This window comes from Aquarana catesbeiana, linkage group LG09 (assembly GCF_042186555.1).
Source record: "Aquarana catesbeiana isolate 2022-GZ linkage group LG09, ASM4218655v1, whole genome shotgun sequence".
In the NCBI taxonomy this organism is placed as follows: Eukaryota; Metazoa; Chordata; class Amphibia; order Anura; family Ranidae; genus Aquarana; species Aquarana catesbeiana.
This window is the reverse complement of record NC_133332.1, coordinates 225,073,222-225,089,466: the sequence shown is the minus strand read 5'-3', so window position 1 is coordinate 225,089,466 and position 16,245 is coordinate 225,073,222. Positions and strand designations below refer to the sequence as shown.

General features: G+C 41.6%; 1 protein-coding gene across 1 annotated transcript in view; it reads right to left on the bottom strand.

Moving 5' to 3' along the window:
- ALAD (aminolevulinate dehydratase) overlaps positions 1–16,245 on the bottom strand; it is a 47,161-nt gene continuing 30,916 nt past the window's right edge. Inside the window, exons 8-12 of the mRNA XM_073599834.1 lie at positions 12,876–12,931; positions 9,690–9,777; positions 7,220–7,306; positions 4,997–5,126; positions 1–4,105 (exon numbers count right to left, since the gene is read on the bottom strand). Of these exons, the coding sequence (XP_073455935.1) occupies positions 4,044–4,105; positions 4,997–5,126; positions 7,220–7,306; positions 9,690–9,777; positions 12,876–12,931 (423 nt within the window). The 3' untranslated portion in view covers positions 1–4,043. The remainder of the gene's footprint in view (positions 4,106–4,996; positions 5,127–7,219; positions 7,307–9,689; positions 9,778–12,875; positions 12,932–16,245) is intronic.

Below are 16,245 nucleotides of genomic sequence, written 5' to 3'. Positions count from 1 at the left end.
TAAAGCAACAATTATTAATCTTTAATAATGTATACTGTGTTTTCCAGATTTAGAAAGTCTTCATTTTTAAGTGTTGAACTTTAAATGAACTCTGCTTTATGACAAGTACTTGTACACAAGTGTTCTCCAAAAAGGTATTAAGATAGTCTACTGGGTGAAAGTTCATTAGAATAGATTCAAGTTATACAGAATTGTCTCAAGTCTTTGAAATGCATATAAATCAGACAAAGATAAGAAAACAGGTGGTTTAGAAATAAAGTTATGTACAGTACATTGAATTAAGTTTGACAGGGTCAAACAAAGGTCTGCTTGAGCCCTCATTAAAACTGTTAAAATACATACATATAGTGAGACATATAAAAACACATCTGGTGGGGTTATTGAAAGTTCATTTTCCCAAAAGTCATAAATCTTTAATTCTTGAACTTAGTTAAATCTTATCAAGATGAGGGGAGTTTGATAACACAGCTGGGTGCCAGACTGTCTCTACACAGGTGTTTTTAATTGGACAAAACCAGTTATAAATCACTTTAATGATCATATAGGAATTTTGGGAATAATTAAGTTTATCTGGTTGTAGAACAGGTGTCAGATGTATGGTTAGTTACATTGACGTAGACCTTAGCGACCAATCATATGTAAGAGAGATGGTTAAGATAAGACTTGTAAAAGGGTATATAAATGCAAGCTCTACAATTGTTAGACAGACAAGTCAGATAGGAGCTCATAAGGCTGAGCTCTGTGTATGCTGCCCTATTGCACGGGTCATAGAGGTCAGAACCAATGGGCAAATATCTGTCCGTAACTTGTCTTCTCATACGAGTCAGAGAAGACTTCTTAACTTGTTCCAGAATGTGGTCTCAGGTGAATTTCCCTCACGAACTTGGTCGAGCTGGAGCCCAGAACTCTGTGAGGGGTCCAGACCACCGGCCGATCGACTGGTCCCTATCAGGTGACGGGTTCCCAGAATTGGCAGAAAAGACCCATTCTGGTTCAAGGTGAGAACAATTCACAATTGTTTCAATTTGGTTAGAGGATAAGAATACCTATATCTAATATGCTTGCATTGTAAGAAATTGTATAAATTAGACCTGTATCTTGTAATACTTTGAACATAAACCTGTATGTTATCAGCTGTTAATAAACCTGCATTGCTGAAGTTCTGCCTGGTTCGATACTTTACTATTCTACTTCACTACCATGCACAGCTGCACCAGACTTTGCAATCTCCAGTTTTACTAAATCAGCCCCAATGCCTGCTATTCCTGTCTGTCCACCCGCTTTCATAATCTTCCCCTACTTTTGCTTCCAGGCTTCAGGCACACAACATTCTGTAATTTGGGCACCCGCCTCTCTCTGATGAGAAGATACTGTATGTGAGAAAGGTGGGGCAGCAAAACATGGACACACCCTACTCGTGTATCAGAAGTTGCTGCTCTTGCTTTAATGTCTAAGATAAGAATGGCTTGTGTTACTCATGGCGACTAGGTTAACCCTTTCTTTTTCAAATCTGCCCAGGAACAAGAGTACAGCCGATTAGGGTGCTGTAGGACAATGCAGACACTTCTTAGTACAAAACACACAAAGCCATAGCGCCACTCAAATCCGGCCTCTCCTGAACATGGATAACCTACAGTCTGTCTCCACTCTTCACTGAAAATGGGAAAAAATATCAGCCGCACGCCAGTTAGCTCTTCTTGCAGTATTTTTAATAATCCGTGAACTGATTGCATACAGTGATCTCTGCATAGTATGAGACACTTCAGGTCCAGCATAACAAACTATAGGCACTTGTTATCTTCTCTTCTGACTATGCAGGCCAAAGCAAGTTAACTTAAAGCTTTCCTCCACAGCATCTTAGCCCTCATTCACAAGAGGCGGACTCCGTTTCCATGGAGCCCGCCTTGGTCCGCCGGCTCAGCGGGAGATCAGTCCGTTGATCACCGCTGAGCCGGCGGATGACAGGTCCCTCTCTGCTCACTTATGGAGGGATCGGATGATCCGATCCGCCAGCGACGGACCTGGACGTAGGGCCATCCGTCTGCTTTTAGCGGATCGGACGGGGTCGGATGTCAGCGGACATGTCTCCACTGACATCCGTCGCTCCATAGGCTAACATGGAGCGCCCATTCAGGTTCGTCGTCAAAACTGACAGGCGGACCTGAACGGTCCGATCGTGTGAAAGGGGCCTTATACTTACTGTCCCTTTACCCCCCCGTAGCTTTGTTCAGTTCCAGGGTAGGGTTGTCACATCATCCCTTTAATCCAGGACACATATTAATTACACGGGTTCTGAGGCAGATTTAATGCAGATAAGGCAGCGAGTGTGTTTAATTACCACCTTAATCAGCCACAGAACCTGTGTAATTAATGTGTGTCCTGGATTAAAGGGATGATGTGGCAACCCTATTCCAGGGGCGAGAAGAGGCTTTGAGTAAGTTACAAATTTGGTCCTAGCTGAAGCCAAGCACCAACGCTGTCATGTAGGAGGAATGGGAGCGAGTAACATGTTTCCCCATACCCAGAGAAAAAGAAAAAAAAAAAAGGGTTAGCCCTCATGCACACAGGCTGTTAAAAAAATGTTATGAAAACGCCAGTATCTTTGCAGTGAATTTTTTTAACTTTTTTCAGCTTTTTTCAGCGTTTTTGCAATAGCGGTTTTTAGCGTTTTTGAGCGTTTTTCCGCGTTAGCGTTTTGAGCGTTTTTGAGCGTTTTTAAGCGTTTTTGAGCGTTTTTCAGTGTTAGAACGTTTTTACAGCTGAAAAACGTCTTTCAGAAGGCACTGGTCCTGGGTTTTTTTTACAGCTTAAAAACGCTTATGCCACTTGCAGCTCAAAAACGCCTAGGTGGGCATGAAGCCATAGACTAACATAGACAGGCCTTTTTAAGCTGCAAAAAAAGCTCAAAAAAGCAGCTGTAAAAACGTCCATGTGCATGAGGACTTTAACTCTTCAGTTCTCAGAGGTAAAACAGCTTGGGGGGGGTGGGGGGTAAGGGAGAGTGACGAAGGTGCAGGAGGAAAGTTGCCACCAACTAGTTGCTTTGGTTTGCTCTACATGTATACAGCACAGGTTCTCTTTAGCACTACATAACCACCTTTTAGGATGGATATGTTAAAGTAAAAAATTACACAAAAGCAATCTGAATAATATATAAACTGCCCAGAGCCTAGGCCTACATTTTTTAAAACAAATTTAAACATCTAACAAAATATATAAACTAAGAGCTTAAATCTCAACGTGAAATCAAATATTAAGTTACCGCCTATGTCCTGTTTTTAAAGTGTACCTGTCACCTATGCAACCTATCAATAAATTCAAAGGTGCTGACTGCAGTTTGCATTCTTGTAGGCTGCACTCTCCCCAGAATACTGTTTAAACTGGCTGTGTCCATTGTATAACCGAGACAGGTACACTTCTGATGGCCGCACACGCTTCAACAAATGATCAATTTCTTGTCTGATTGATCTCTGCAGATAGGAATAATCATGCTATAGTCAACAACCCATTCAATTGATATAACACATGGGGAAGTGGATTTCAATCAATAGTGAGAAGATACAATTGTAAATTATTGATCTCATCTCTAAATTTCCCATGCAATTCCATAACCCGATTGATCAAAATGCAATCAAAATTATGACCACAGTATCTAAGCGTTGTCGATCATTGCTGCATGATCAATAATTTTCCAGCCTGGCCGATTGTCTCAGGTTTGCTCAAGTCCGATCTAAATTGATCAGAAAGGAAGTTATGGCCATTCAATCGTTTGACTGTTTAGTTATTTTGATCAATAGTAAAATCGAAGCATGTATGGCCACCATTAAAAAGCACCAAAGAACTATTAGATTTACTCTTCAGTGTTTGCAGAACAATAAAACAAAAAACATTAATACACATTTGTAGTAAAAACACAGTCCTCTGTTTCATACGGAACATAAGGACTGCAGCAGCATAAATGCCATGTTTAGGTGCCAGGAGCTTAGATAATCAGTGTACAGCCTCAGGGGTCATTCCGAATTCTGGCTCATTCCATTATGACATCACAACTCCTTTATCCATTTGAGAAGCTGAGGAACGTAATATGTGATGATGATTTCTGCACCTGTAGAAGAGAAATGGAATATATAACCATTCAACAGCCAGAGCCTGCAACCGTTACAAATCATGTACCAGTTCCTCCACTAAATCATATCAGCTCAGCTCATACAGCATTAGAACAAAGTAAGCTTCTATTGCTTTTCTTTTCCGGTTCATACCTACAACATGCAAAGCAGGAGAGACCACCTACAGTAGAGCTAAGATTCAAATTTATGCACATGAACCTAGCAGTTAGAGATAAAGTCCAGTAAACTATAAGTTTGTTATTTTTCCTTGCACAAAGAAGAGTATTTTTTTCTGGAATTACATTTCTGGTAACAGTTTACGAACATCTTGGATACTAATGCCCCGTACACACAGTCGGATTTTCCGACGGAAAAATGTGTGATAGGACCTTGTTGTCGGAAATTCTGACCATGTGTAGGCTCCATCACACATTTTCCATCGGATTTTCCAACACACACAAAGTTTGAGAGCAGGCTATAAAATTTTCCGACAACAAAATCCGTTGTCAGAATTTCCGATCGTGTGTACACAAATCCGACGCACAAAATGCCATGCATGCTCAGAATAAATAAAGAGACGAAAGCTATTGGCTACTGCCCCGTTTATAGTCCCGAAGTATGTGTTTTACGTCACCGCGTTCAGAATGATCGGATTTTCCGACAACTTTGTGTGACCGTATGTATGCAAGACAAGTTTGAGCCAACATCAGTCGGAAAAAATCCTAGGATTTTGTTGTCGGAATGTCCGTCCGATCAATGTCTGACCGTGTGTACAGGGCATTAGACCCGTTGCGGAAAAAAAAAAGAATGCAACGCATTGGGTTAGTAGCAAGTAGGGACATTATTGAAAACCTTTCAGCCAGGATAAGGTGGTATGAATTTGCCCTTACCCGCTCTGCGGAATCCAGTCATGGCCTCCAATACTGCCACCTTCAGGTCAAAAGCCCCAGCCTTTGCGCCGTGCCAAAGCATGGCGTATTCCCCAGATACGTGATACACAGCAAGCGGGAGGTCAGGGTGCTGAAAAATATCAATGGAAAAGGTGACACAGAGCATTACATTACAGGGTGAGGTAACATTTATAGGTTTACATGTTTGTGTTACTGCAGAAGGGCCCTGTGAGACAATGGGACACCTTATATTATTCACTCTCGCCCCATATTCAGCAACAAGCCAAAAAATGTTCACTCTGCCCATGCAGGACAAAGCAACAGGTTCACTTTAAAGTGATTCTTAAGGTTGTAATTTAAAGGATAAGTTCACCTTTTAACAAAAAAATAATAAATGCACATTTTTTTTGCAGGTAAAAAAAAAAAAGGAACAGCATTTATTAATTTTTGGTTCTGGAGCTTCTAAAGGATTGCACACACAATCAGCAAAGCGCTGGTGCCATGCAAGCCTCCTGCAAACCTGTCAGTGTATCTGTGTGCCCCGTACATTGTATGGGCAAGCAGATACAATCTGATAGGAAGATTCAGTGAACTACCACAGCGCCATACAGTGCCGTGGTAGTTCATTGAAAACTACAAGCCGACAGCCGCAAAGTTTTCTATTCACAGAAGACTGTGACTGAGCGGCATGGCCGGGCGGAGCGTTTTTTTTTTTTTTAATTGTGACAGCTAGTGGGGGGAGGATATCCCTGTTAGCTGTCCCAGTGGGGAATCGGGGGCCAGTTTGTTCGTAACATGTTACATCCTGAATATATTACGACAGGTGAACTTATGGATAAAATGTGTTTGAAGCGCTTCACAATGTGATAAAATTCATGAAAAATTGGCTCTTAGACACTGGTAGCCATATACTAAAAATAATAATAATAATAATAATAATAATAATAATAATAATAATCCAGCAGTGGTAAAAAAAATGCAATCTAAAAAATGTGACACCATGTGCATAAATATATAAATAAATAAATACTAATATTTTGAATATAGAGTCACTTCTAGTGATAATCCATAAAGCGTGAATAAATAAATCAGACAACCAAAATCACATGAAAATTAGCTTTTAGTCCCAAATAGCAAAGTTTTTGAATAGCACACAATTGCTTAATTGGAGTGCTTTTTGGCAGTTTTAAACGACAATGTTCCTTTGCTTTAGTCACATCAGATGTAACGATCCCCGTCAGACATCATATGTAAAGCAGATAAAAGAAAAATATCATTGCGCAATGCTCTTAATAACAGGTACACAGGCAAACATGTGTTAGATCCACTCACGTGCGCCCAATAGTGAAAGGCATATGCAGGTGTACAGAGCAGTCAGCCACCTCGGACACAAGCAGAATCGCTGCAGTACACAGCTAGATACTGACAATCTGCATAGAGCGTCCTTGGCTCCTCCCACGCGTTGCGTCACGGTCACGTGACTTTTTCAAGGACAGGTGAACTTAACTTTATTTTATACTTGTCTGCTCTGTGCAATAGTTTTGCACAGAGCAACCCCAATCTTCTTTTTTGTGTCCCCTGCCCGCAGTCCTGGCTCCGAGTGCCACCAATAGCAAGACTCAAGCAGGCTTGCTCCCGAGCTCCTCTAAATGGACATTGTCCATTCACACACACAGAGCGGTCTGGCCCCACCCCCCGCTATCACCTTATTGGCTGTGATTGACAGCAGCAGGAGCCAATGGCTCTCACTGCTTTGTGAGCCAATGAGAAAAGAAAGACGAGGGAGCGGCTGCTCTCATGTACATGGATGCATCGGGATGGGGCTCAGGTGAGTAAAAGGGAGAGCTGGGGGAGGGGGGAGCTGCACCCAGAAGGTTTTTTTAACTTAATGGATAGAATCCATTAAAGTAAAAAAAAACATTCTGCCTTTAGATCCACTTTAAGTTGGCTCTCCCCAGCAGCTTTTCCTCCCCCACCCTTAGGTTCAGAGAGGAAAGCCTTTTATAAGCTACCAGCCACTGGAGCAAATAACATGCCTGGAAGTAACACACTGTCTTCGGCTCCAAGCCCTGAACAAAGCAGGGGGGGAGTAAAGGAAAGGGGAGTATATAGTTGTTGGGAAGGGGAGGGGGCAGGGGTGTTGCTTTGCCCTAAAGTCCAACTCCGGCTAAAACCTTTTTTAATTTCATACTGAACAGGAAAGGATTATATGCTCCTCCTTACCTTGTCTTTCACTTCTCTCACCAGATCCAGATATGGCATTCCTGGCTTCACCATTAACATGTCTGCTCCTTCTCGTACATCGCGGTCCTGTGCAGACACATCACATAACAGCCTCATGCATCAATATAGCAGAAATGCTTACATTAATGTTTACAGAAAGCAATAAAGTACTATCTGCTGTAAATTTTAAAGATGAGAAAAGTGGTCGTAGTAACATAAATGCACCAAATTGCAGGCTGACTGCATTTCTAAATGGATAGATAAAAAAGGAGGAATGATAGTAATAAAAACAACAATAATATAATTCCTTAGAAAGCAGACAGACATTCTAAAAACTAGAAGGGGGAAAGCATTAAAGTGAAACTTGAAAGAAATATGAAAGTTGCTATTGCTAACGTGCTCTGAAAACCCAAGTTATCTGGCTGTCAAGCTGATCTTGTGAGTCACTGATCCTTAACAAGTAGAGCTTATTGAACTGTCCAAAGCTACTCTATCAACATGACAGCCAGGCAACTAGCATCTTCCTACACAGAGGTCAGAGATAGCAGCTTTCACACTTTGGTCTAAAGCTCCCCTCAAAGCGGAGTTCTACCCATTTAAAAGTCAGCAGCTACAAAAAAGTGTAGCTGCTGACTTTTAATAAACAGATACTCGCCTGTCCCACGGTCCAGCAATGCGGCCGCCCGAAGCCTCACTTCCCTCCCCCTCTTCTCTGCGGCACCGGCATTGCAATCGTGGGCGCCCGGCTGTGTCTTCACACAACGTCTGCGCGTTGGGAATGGCCGGGCAATCTTCTGGAACCTGTGACATGTCCCAGAAGATTGCATGGAGGGAGGGGGGAGAGCTGAACTTTGGCTTGGCGCCAGGAGAGGAAGTGGGAGATGGGTACCTGTGAAAACTAGGTACCCGCTCCCCCAGCAAAAAAAATGATATGCCAAATGTGGCATGTCAGGGGGTCACAAATACTTAAAGCGGAAGTTCCATTTTTGGGTGGAACTTTGCTTTAAGTGTACAAATCCATCATTTTTGAAAACCAGATGTCATTTTATTGCACTCAGGCTGGTACAAAATGGATTTTGGTTGGCTGGTACTGTATTTTGCACTTAGGAGATTTGCTTCTTGTGCTGTGACAGACAGATCCGTTCACAGAGAAACGGACTGCAATAGATAAACAGATGCAGTGGGACACAGATGGACAGGCACCACAAGACACACAGTAATGCCCCGTACACACGGTCGGACTTTGTTCGGACATTCCGACAACAAAATCCTAGGATTTTTTCCGACGGATGTTGGCTCAAACTTGTCTTGCATACACACGGTCACACAAAGTTGTCGGAAAATCCGATCGTTCTGAACGTGGTGACGTAAAACACGTACGTCAGGACTATAAACGGGGCAGTGGCCAATAGCTTTCATCTCTTTATTTATTCTGAGCATGCGTGGCACTTTGTCCGTCGGATTTGTGTACACACGATCGGAATTTCCGACAACGGATTTTGTTGTCGGAAAATTTTATCTCCTGCTCTCCAACTTTGTGTGTCGGAAAATCCGATGGAAAATGTCCGATGGAGCCCACACACGGTCGGAATTTCCGACAACACGCTCCGATCGGACATTTTCCATCGGAAAATCCGACCGTGTGTACGGGGCATTAGGCTCAGCACACACGTTTCATCCACATTGAACTATATATTACAATGGCCTATCTAATGAGATACAAATGAATTGGATAGTTTAGGCAGGGCCTTATATTACACAGCTTTAGTCAATTTATAGAGATTTTATAGCCATACTGTAATTTGTATGGTGGGCCTAAAGTGGCACTTTAGTCAGAAAATAAAGTCTTGCTGGAACACTTCAGGCTGGCCCCGTTTGCAGGTATAGCCATGTAAAACATTAAAAATAAGTGTCTATAGTGTTTAAAATGCAGTAATACACTGTCTCTCCCTGCTCTGCACATGCTCAGTTGCTCTCTATTTAAAGGCACTGTGCCAAATTTGTAGAGACTGATGTACTGACAGCCTAAAGATTTACTGCTGTTCAGGGGCCATGAGCAAAATGGCAGCCTCCAACAAGAAGAAACAGGAGCAATGCTGGAGGCAATTTACAGCACACACTTATTTTGGTAGCAGAATTGTTAACGTGGAATGTATGTTCCTTGCTAAATAACATTATTTTTAACAAGTTGTTATGGGTAAAGTTCCATTTTAGGGTAGATGGAGACTGACAGCTGGACAGACATCAGTAGTTATAGTCAGACAGGCTAGAAGAGTTCCCTGGTACAATCCGGCTTTCTATATTGTAACAGGGATGTTTGGCGTCTGCATTTTTTAGTTAAATTTTAACGGTTTGCTGAGACTCTGTAAACAGCGTGGAGTATGTAGGAAAATAGTTTACAGGAAACGCCATAGTCTCCCAAAACAGGAATGTACAATAGAATATGAAAAGTTCACTGCTTTGTCCTTACCACCGCTCTGCTGGCCAGTCCTCTTGCTCCAGGAGGCAGCTGGTAACATTTGCGATCACCAAAGGCAGGTTTGGACTGGGCTGCATCTCTGCAATAGTGAAATCAATTTAAACATTTTTTTTTCACTTAGGAGGAAAGCTCAGGTACAAATAAAAAAAAAAAAACTCCAACCAAAGAGAAGTCAGGAGGAAAAGGAGCCCTTGTTAAAATGACCATATCTAGAAGACTCCAGATAATTTCTTATGCATATTGGACACTCCAACAGTGGGATCTCTGTGCCAGAATTCATGGCTCCTTACTTGTCCACCTGAACGTTTTGTGTGTTTCCTCCACGTTTGTGTGTTCCAGCTCCTTTTGTTACATTCTCCATTATATAACGTAAAACTCCAACAGGGTTGGTGAGAACACTTTGTAACGGCCACAGCACCAAGGACTCACCAATAGAGCCCCCCGAAAAAAAACACTGATCGCCGCCATTACTAGTAAAGATAATAATAAAAATAAAATTAAAACAAAATATTGGGGTTTTTTTTCAAAAATTGTCGGTCTTTTTGTGTTTATAGCGGAAAAAATATAAACCACAGAGGTGATCAAATACCACCAAAAGAAATTTGTGGGCAAATAAAAGGACATCAATTTTACTTGGGTACATGGTCGCACAACCGCGCAATTGTCATTTAAAGCAATGCAGTGCTGTATCGCAAAAAATATGGTCTGGTCAAGAAGGGGGGTAAACCTTCCGGGGCTGAAGTGGTTAAAGCTCTGGGCAGCCACTCTTGTGATTTACATACCTCTGCCGCACTGGCAAAGCCTAGAAGATCCCTCTGCTACTTCTTTAATCACCCCCGTGGTCAATGTATATCAATGATGATGCCAAATCATTGTCCAAAGAGCAGTCTAGAGGCAGAAGTAACACAGGGAGCCAAACTGCTGAAATAAGAGCGAATTGCATCCCCCCCGCCTCGCTATGCAGTGACAGTGAAGTTGTGTAAATCACAAGACCATCTGAACTGAATTACAGATCTTTGGTGAATTATAAGACACGTATGTAAACTATGCATTTAGCCATTTGCCTAGGAGTTTTGCTTGGAGATCCAGGAAACAATAAGGACCTCCCCACAAAGAAATACCTTTTTTTTCTGAAATTAGGATAGTGTTGTTCAGCATTATGTGGATTTGATGCAGTACGGTGTACACAAGCATATAAACAAGCGTGCAGGAAACTGGATATAAATATAACAATGACAGATCTAAAAGGAACAGAACATTGATTTTTTTCCAAATGGGTTTCTATAAACAGCCAGTTACACAATGATCAGGCTCAGTCTAAAGTCCATTTAGTTTACACAAATCATTAACCCATTCTCGATGGAGAAATCAGGTTTTCCATGCATAGTTTGCAATGATATACTGTATGTATATAGTAGTGGTTAATATTTAGTCGCTAGATATACAGGCTTTGCTTCCTGCTTATTAATACTGCACAACAACAGAGTTGTACTGCTCCTCTCAGGGCATATCTGTGAAGTGTGCTCAGAATGACCAAAAACAGAGCAACGTTTAGGTGCGGTTATATCAGTGTCATTCAGCAATTGTGACAACTACAGATGTCTTACAGTTAGTCCTTAAAGAATGTGCAGATCTGCGTACAATTGTGACAACCTAAAACCGCAGAACTTAAAATCAGATCAAACCACAACAAAAATACTTTTGGGTAAAAGTTACAATAGCAGTTCAAAATGTGCACTCACTCACAATACGCTATATATTTCCTTTAAAAAAACAAATAGATACCAAAAGAGCATAATCTCCAAACCTAAAGTGGTTGTAAACCTCAGACATGAAATATGAACAAAGCATATCCCTCTAGTGTGTACTTGTCCCAATTAAAAGGAATATATGTTACTTTTGTCTGCTGTTTCGTTCCTCTGCTATCAGCATGGATCACTTCTGACACGCTTTCCTGACACCAAGAGAAAAAAAGGTGACAGGGGAGGGACCTCCAGCTGATTGACAGCCTCAGCTCTGTTCCTCTATGAAGGGGGGTATGTCCCTCCCCTCCAATAAGCTCTCAGAGCTCTCCTCACTGAGCTCTGCAGAGTGTAACCTAAAGTGTGACTAAACCCACAACAGTAAAATCAGTCTGTACATGCAGAATAGCATGCTTGTTATACTCACTGTGAAACTTGAGGGGTTAATCCTCTGCCTTGAGTAAAAAGGCTGTTTTACACTACATGGACAGATCATTCCCTCCTGCACTGTCTTGGCAAGGCCATATTATGTGAGGGTAGCGTCCTGCACATGCTCAGTTTAGTCTCTATTGCTGGAGAGAACAGATCCTGTTCCAGATATTGACATCACACATGTGGGCGTGTATACAGGCTGTAGTGGAAATCTCCTCCTACCCGAACACACAACTCTGGACAAACTGTGCAGTTTACCATGGGAAGGTGGTATACAGATCAGCGAAAAAGGTATATAGTGGCAGTATTTTAATGTTAAAAGAAGATTTATAAGCTGTGGGCGCTGTGGGCACTGTGGGGGGGGGGGGGGGGGGGGCGCAGATGAACTATTTTCATATTACTGGGTTTAGTAACACTTTAAGCTCCCCATCCCATTTTTTCTGAACTCTCAGACAAGTGTTGCAGATAGACAGGTACAACTTATGTAGTAGGATTTTTGTCATCTCTCTGTATCACGTGAGGCCAGTCACTTTACATTATTTCCTTAATTTTTTAATATTTATATGTATTTTCCCTCTGTCAGAGCAAAAGCTACAGTCCCTGTAAAGGCTGTCCCATCTCCTGCTTCAGCATCAATAAAGAATGCTTATGTGATGTTTTTGTTAACGGACATTTTTATCCTCTACAGCGGCAGTTAAAGTGTCAGTTATAAGCCTTGAGTTCAAGCAGAAGACAAGAGTGCTAAATGGGCCTTTACAGCCTGACAAATAAAAGGACATTTCTGCTCTGATACGGACAGAATACAAGTGAATAACAGTACATACAGTTATGCCTTAAAGCTAAGGTGGACCTAGTCTAACAACTCCAACAATCCAACAAGTGGAGATTCAGTTATTTATTTTTTTTCAGAAATGCTTTGAAATTTCTGACTTGTTAACTTTAAAACAGAAAAGAAAATGGCGGGCAGAAAGTTGTGAAATGTTAGATATGGAGCCAATCTTACCTGAATGGGCCATAGAAGCAGGAGGCAAACTTAGCACTGTAACTCAGGACTGAAACCTGGGGTAAAAAAAAAAATCCCCAAAGAACATTAACCTCATTAATAACTATGGCATACAAAAGGTATATTCTATCAGGTTCTCACTTCCAGCCTAGGATGGGAGCGTGCTAAGCTCAACTCACTTGCCCAGGATGGATGTGATTACCTGTGGCCAATCCTGACACATGCTTGACCTATCATAACACTGGAACACAACAGCAGCAATAAGAACATGGGGATGTCATCATCTCAATTCTATGGAACATTACAACATGGTGATGAGCTTTGATGAAGAGGACAGGGGGTGGGATAAGTGTTTTTTTCCCAAAAAAATGTATAGCACTTTAACCACTTAAGGACCAGCCTCGTTTTGGAATTTAGGTGTTTACATGTTTAAAACAGTTTTTTTTGCTAGAAAATTACTTAGAACCCCTAAACATTGTAAATTGTTTTTTTTTTTTAACACCCTAGAGAATAAAATGGCGGTCACTGCAATACTTTTTTTCACACCGTATTTGCGCAGCGGTCTTACAAGTGCGCTTTTTTTGGAAAAAATTCACTTTTTTGATTAAAAAAAATAAGACAAGTTAGCCCAATTTTTTTAATATTGTGAAAGATAATGTTACGCCGAGTAAATTGACACCCAACATGTCACGCTTCAAAATTGCGCCCGCTCGTGGAATGGCGTCAAACGTTTACCCTCAAAAATCTCCATAGGTGACGTTTAAAAAATTCTACAGGTTGCATGATTTGAGTTACAGAGGAGGTCTAGGGCTAGAATTATTGCTCTCGCTCTAACGATTGCGGCGATACCTCACATGTGTGGTTTGACCATCGTTTTCATATGCGGGCGCTACTCACGTATGCGTTCGCTTCTGCGCGCGAGCTCGTCAGGATGGGGGGGGGTCGGGTTTAAAAAATATTTTTATTTTTTTTATTTTTCTCATTTATTTTACATGATTTTATTTATTTTTACACTGTTTAAAAAAAGTGTCACTTTTATTCCTATTACAAGGAATGTAAACATCCCTTGTAATAGAAAAAAGCATGACAGGACCTCTTAAATATGAGATCTGGGGTCAAAAAGACCTCAGATCTCATATTTACACTAAAATGCAATAAAAAAAAAAAAAAAAAAGGAGTAATTTAAAAAACTGACATTGAAAAAAATTTGCCTTTAAGACAATTGGGCGGAAGTGACATTTTGACGTCGCTTCCGCCCTGCAGTGTCATGGAGACGAATGGGCGCCATCTTCCCCTCATTCGTCCCCAGGCACAACAAGGGGACAGACGCGATCGCCTCTGCCGCCAACGGCTCTGGTAAGCGACGGAGGGCACCGGATCGCGGCGGGAGGGGGGCACTCTCCCGCTACCGATAAAAGTCATCTCGTGTCAAATCCGCTGCAGAGACCACTTTTATCTGAAAGCCGACCGCCGCACGAAAATGGGGATACCAGGGTTATGGCAGCTAGCTGCTGCCATAACAACGATATCCGCCGCCAAACTTTAGACGTACATCGGCGTGCGGCAGTCGGCAAGTGGTTAAAGAGGCATAAGTATACGGGGAATAAAAAAGAACCCAAACTGCTGCAGGTATGAAGGTACAGGCACCTAGAGGTGCACATTATTGCAGCAGCCTCCAAAACCTTCCTATAACAGCTGAATCCTGGGCTGTTTTGACAGGCAAAGTTACTGGTAGTGTCAGAACTTTACTGCCAAGCCCTGGCCCCCGTGTATTACTACTGGACCTTCCCTGGCCAATAGGAATCTACAGGAAGGGGCCTGTAAGCTTTGACAAAATTAGGAATTGCCAAAAACTTGTCCGGGACTCAGACATGATGAGAGGGTTTGAGAGGTTGCTTCATGTATGTGCACACTGCAGCAGTTTGGGTTTTTGTTTCCCCCATGACTCTTTTTAGTAAAATGTCAGCCAAAGCTTTTTTTTTTTTTTTTTTTTTTTGACTTTGAAAAGATTAGGGAAGGGCAAGGATATAGGTGCATGCACATCAGATCTGCAGCATTTATTTATCCCAATAACAGGGTCTAATAATAAATACAGTTTGGTCCCAGCCGGTGATTGGACAAGGAAGGAGAAGCAGCAGGCCAATGAGATCATCCTTCTGCTCACTGTGCTTTTTCTTCCTGTGCCTCACCATCACATGTGGTTCTGTGCAGAAGATTACAGAAGCTGGATAGCGAGACATATTTAAGTATTTATGCTAGTTTTATGTACGCAGCTTTTAAAATGACAGTAATCCATAAAGTCGATTATATTGGCTTTTTTATACCTGGTTGGAATTCAGTCTTTAATATTTATTAATTATTGTACTGAATATATTGGCTTTTTTGTACCTGGTTGGAATTCAGTCTTTAAAAGTCCATATAATAATAAAAAATCTCCAAATTTGTGTATATCCAAGTGTGACATCAAATAATAATGTAAATCTTCTTATTACTAACACTGCATCAAGTGACTTATCCTTCACCGCTTATGATCGAGATCACTCAGCGATGTGTAGTGACTGGTGTTAATAGACCAGCGAACAGGCTATTTCCTCTGCAGGGCGCAATAGTCTGTAGCTCCGTGGTGACAGGTCTCCGCACTCCTTCACTCTAATGACACGTACACACGATCGGACATTCCAACAACAAAACCGTGGATTTTTTTCAGACGGATGTTGGCTCAAACTTGTCTTGCATACACACGGTCACACAAATCTTGACGAAAATTCCGAACGTCAAGAATGAGGTGACGTACAAAACGTACGACAAGCCGAGAGAAATTAAATTCAATAGCCAGTGCGGCTCTTCTGCTTGATTCTGAGCATGCGTGGAATTTTGTGCGTCAGAATTGTGCACACACGCTCGGAATTTCCGACAACAAGTTTTGTTGTCGGAAAATTTGAGAACCAGCTCCCAAACATTTGTGAGTGGAAATTCCGACAGCAAATGTCCGATGTAGCCTACACACGGTCGGATTTTCCGACAACAAGCTCACATCCAACATTTGTTGTCGGAAATTCTGCCCGCGTGTACGCGGCATTAGTTCTCAATATCAATGAAGTGGTCAGCAGGCAGGCGTGCTTTGCTTTTATTTATTATTATTTGGACTTTTAGATATACACATTTTTTGGACACATCGAAGTACAATAATTGTTGTCAGAACATTCCACTGATATTTTTGGTTTTTCATTTTGTTGAAGATTTTTCCACACATGGGTTTTATTTATTAGTTTGGTTTTTGGGTTATATTTTGTAGTACATTAGGTTTCATACATTTTGTTATTGAATTCCACATGCTATTATCACTGCAGGATGATTCACATTGGGTACC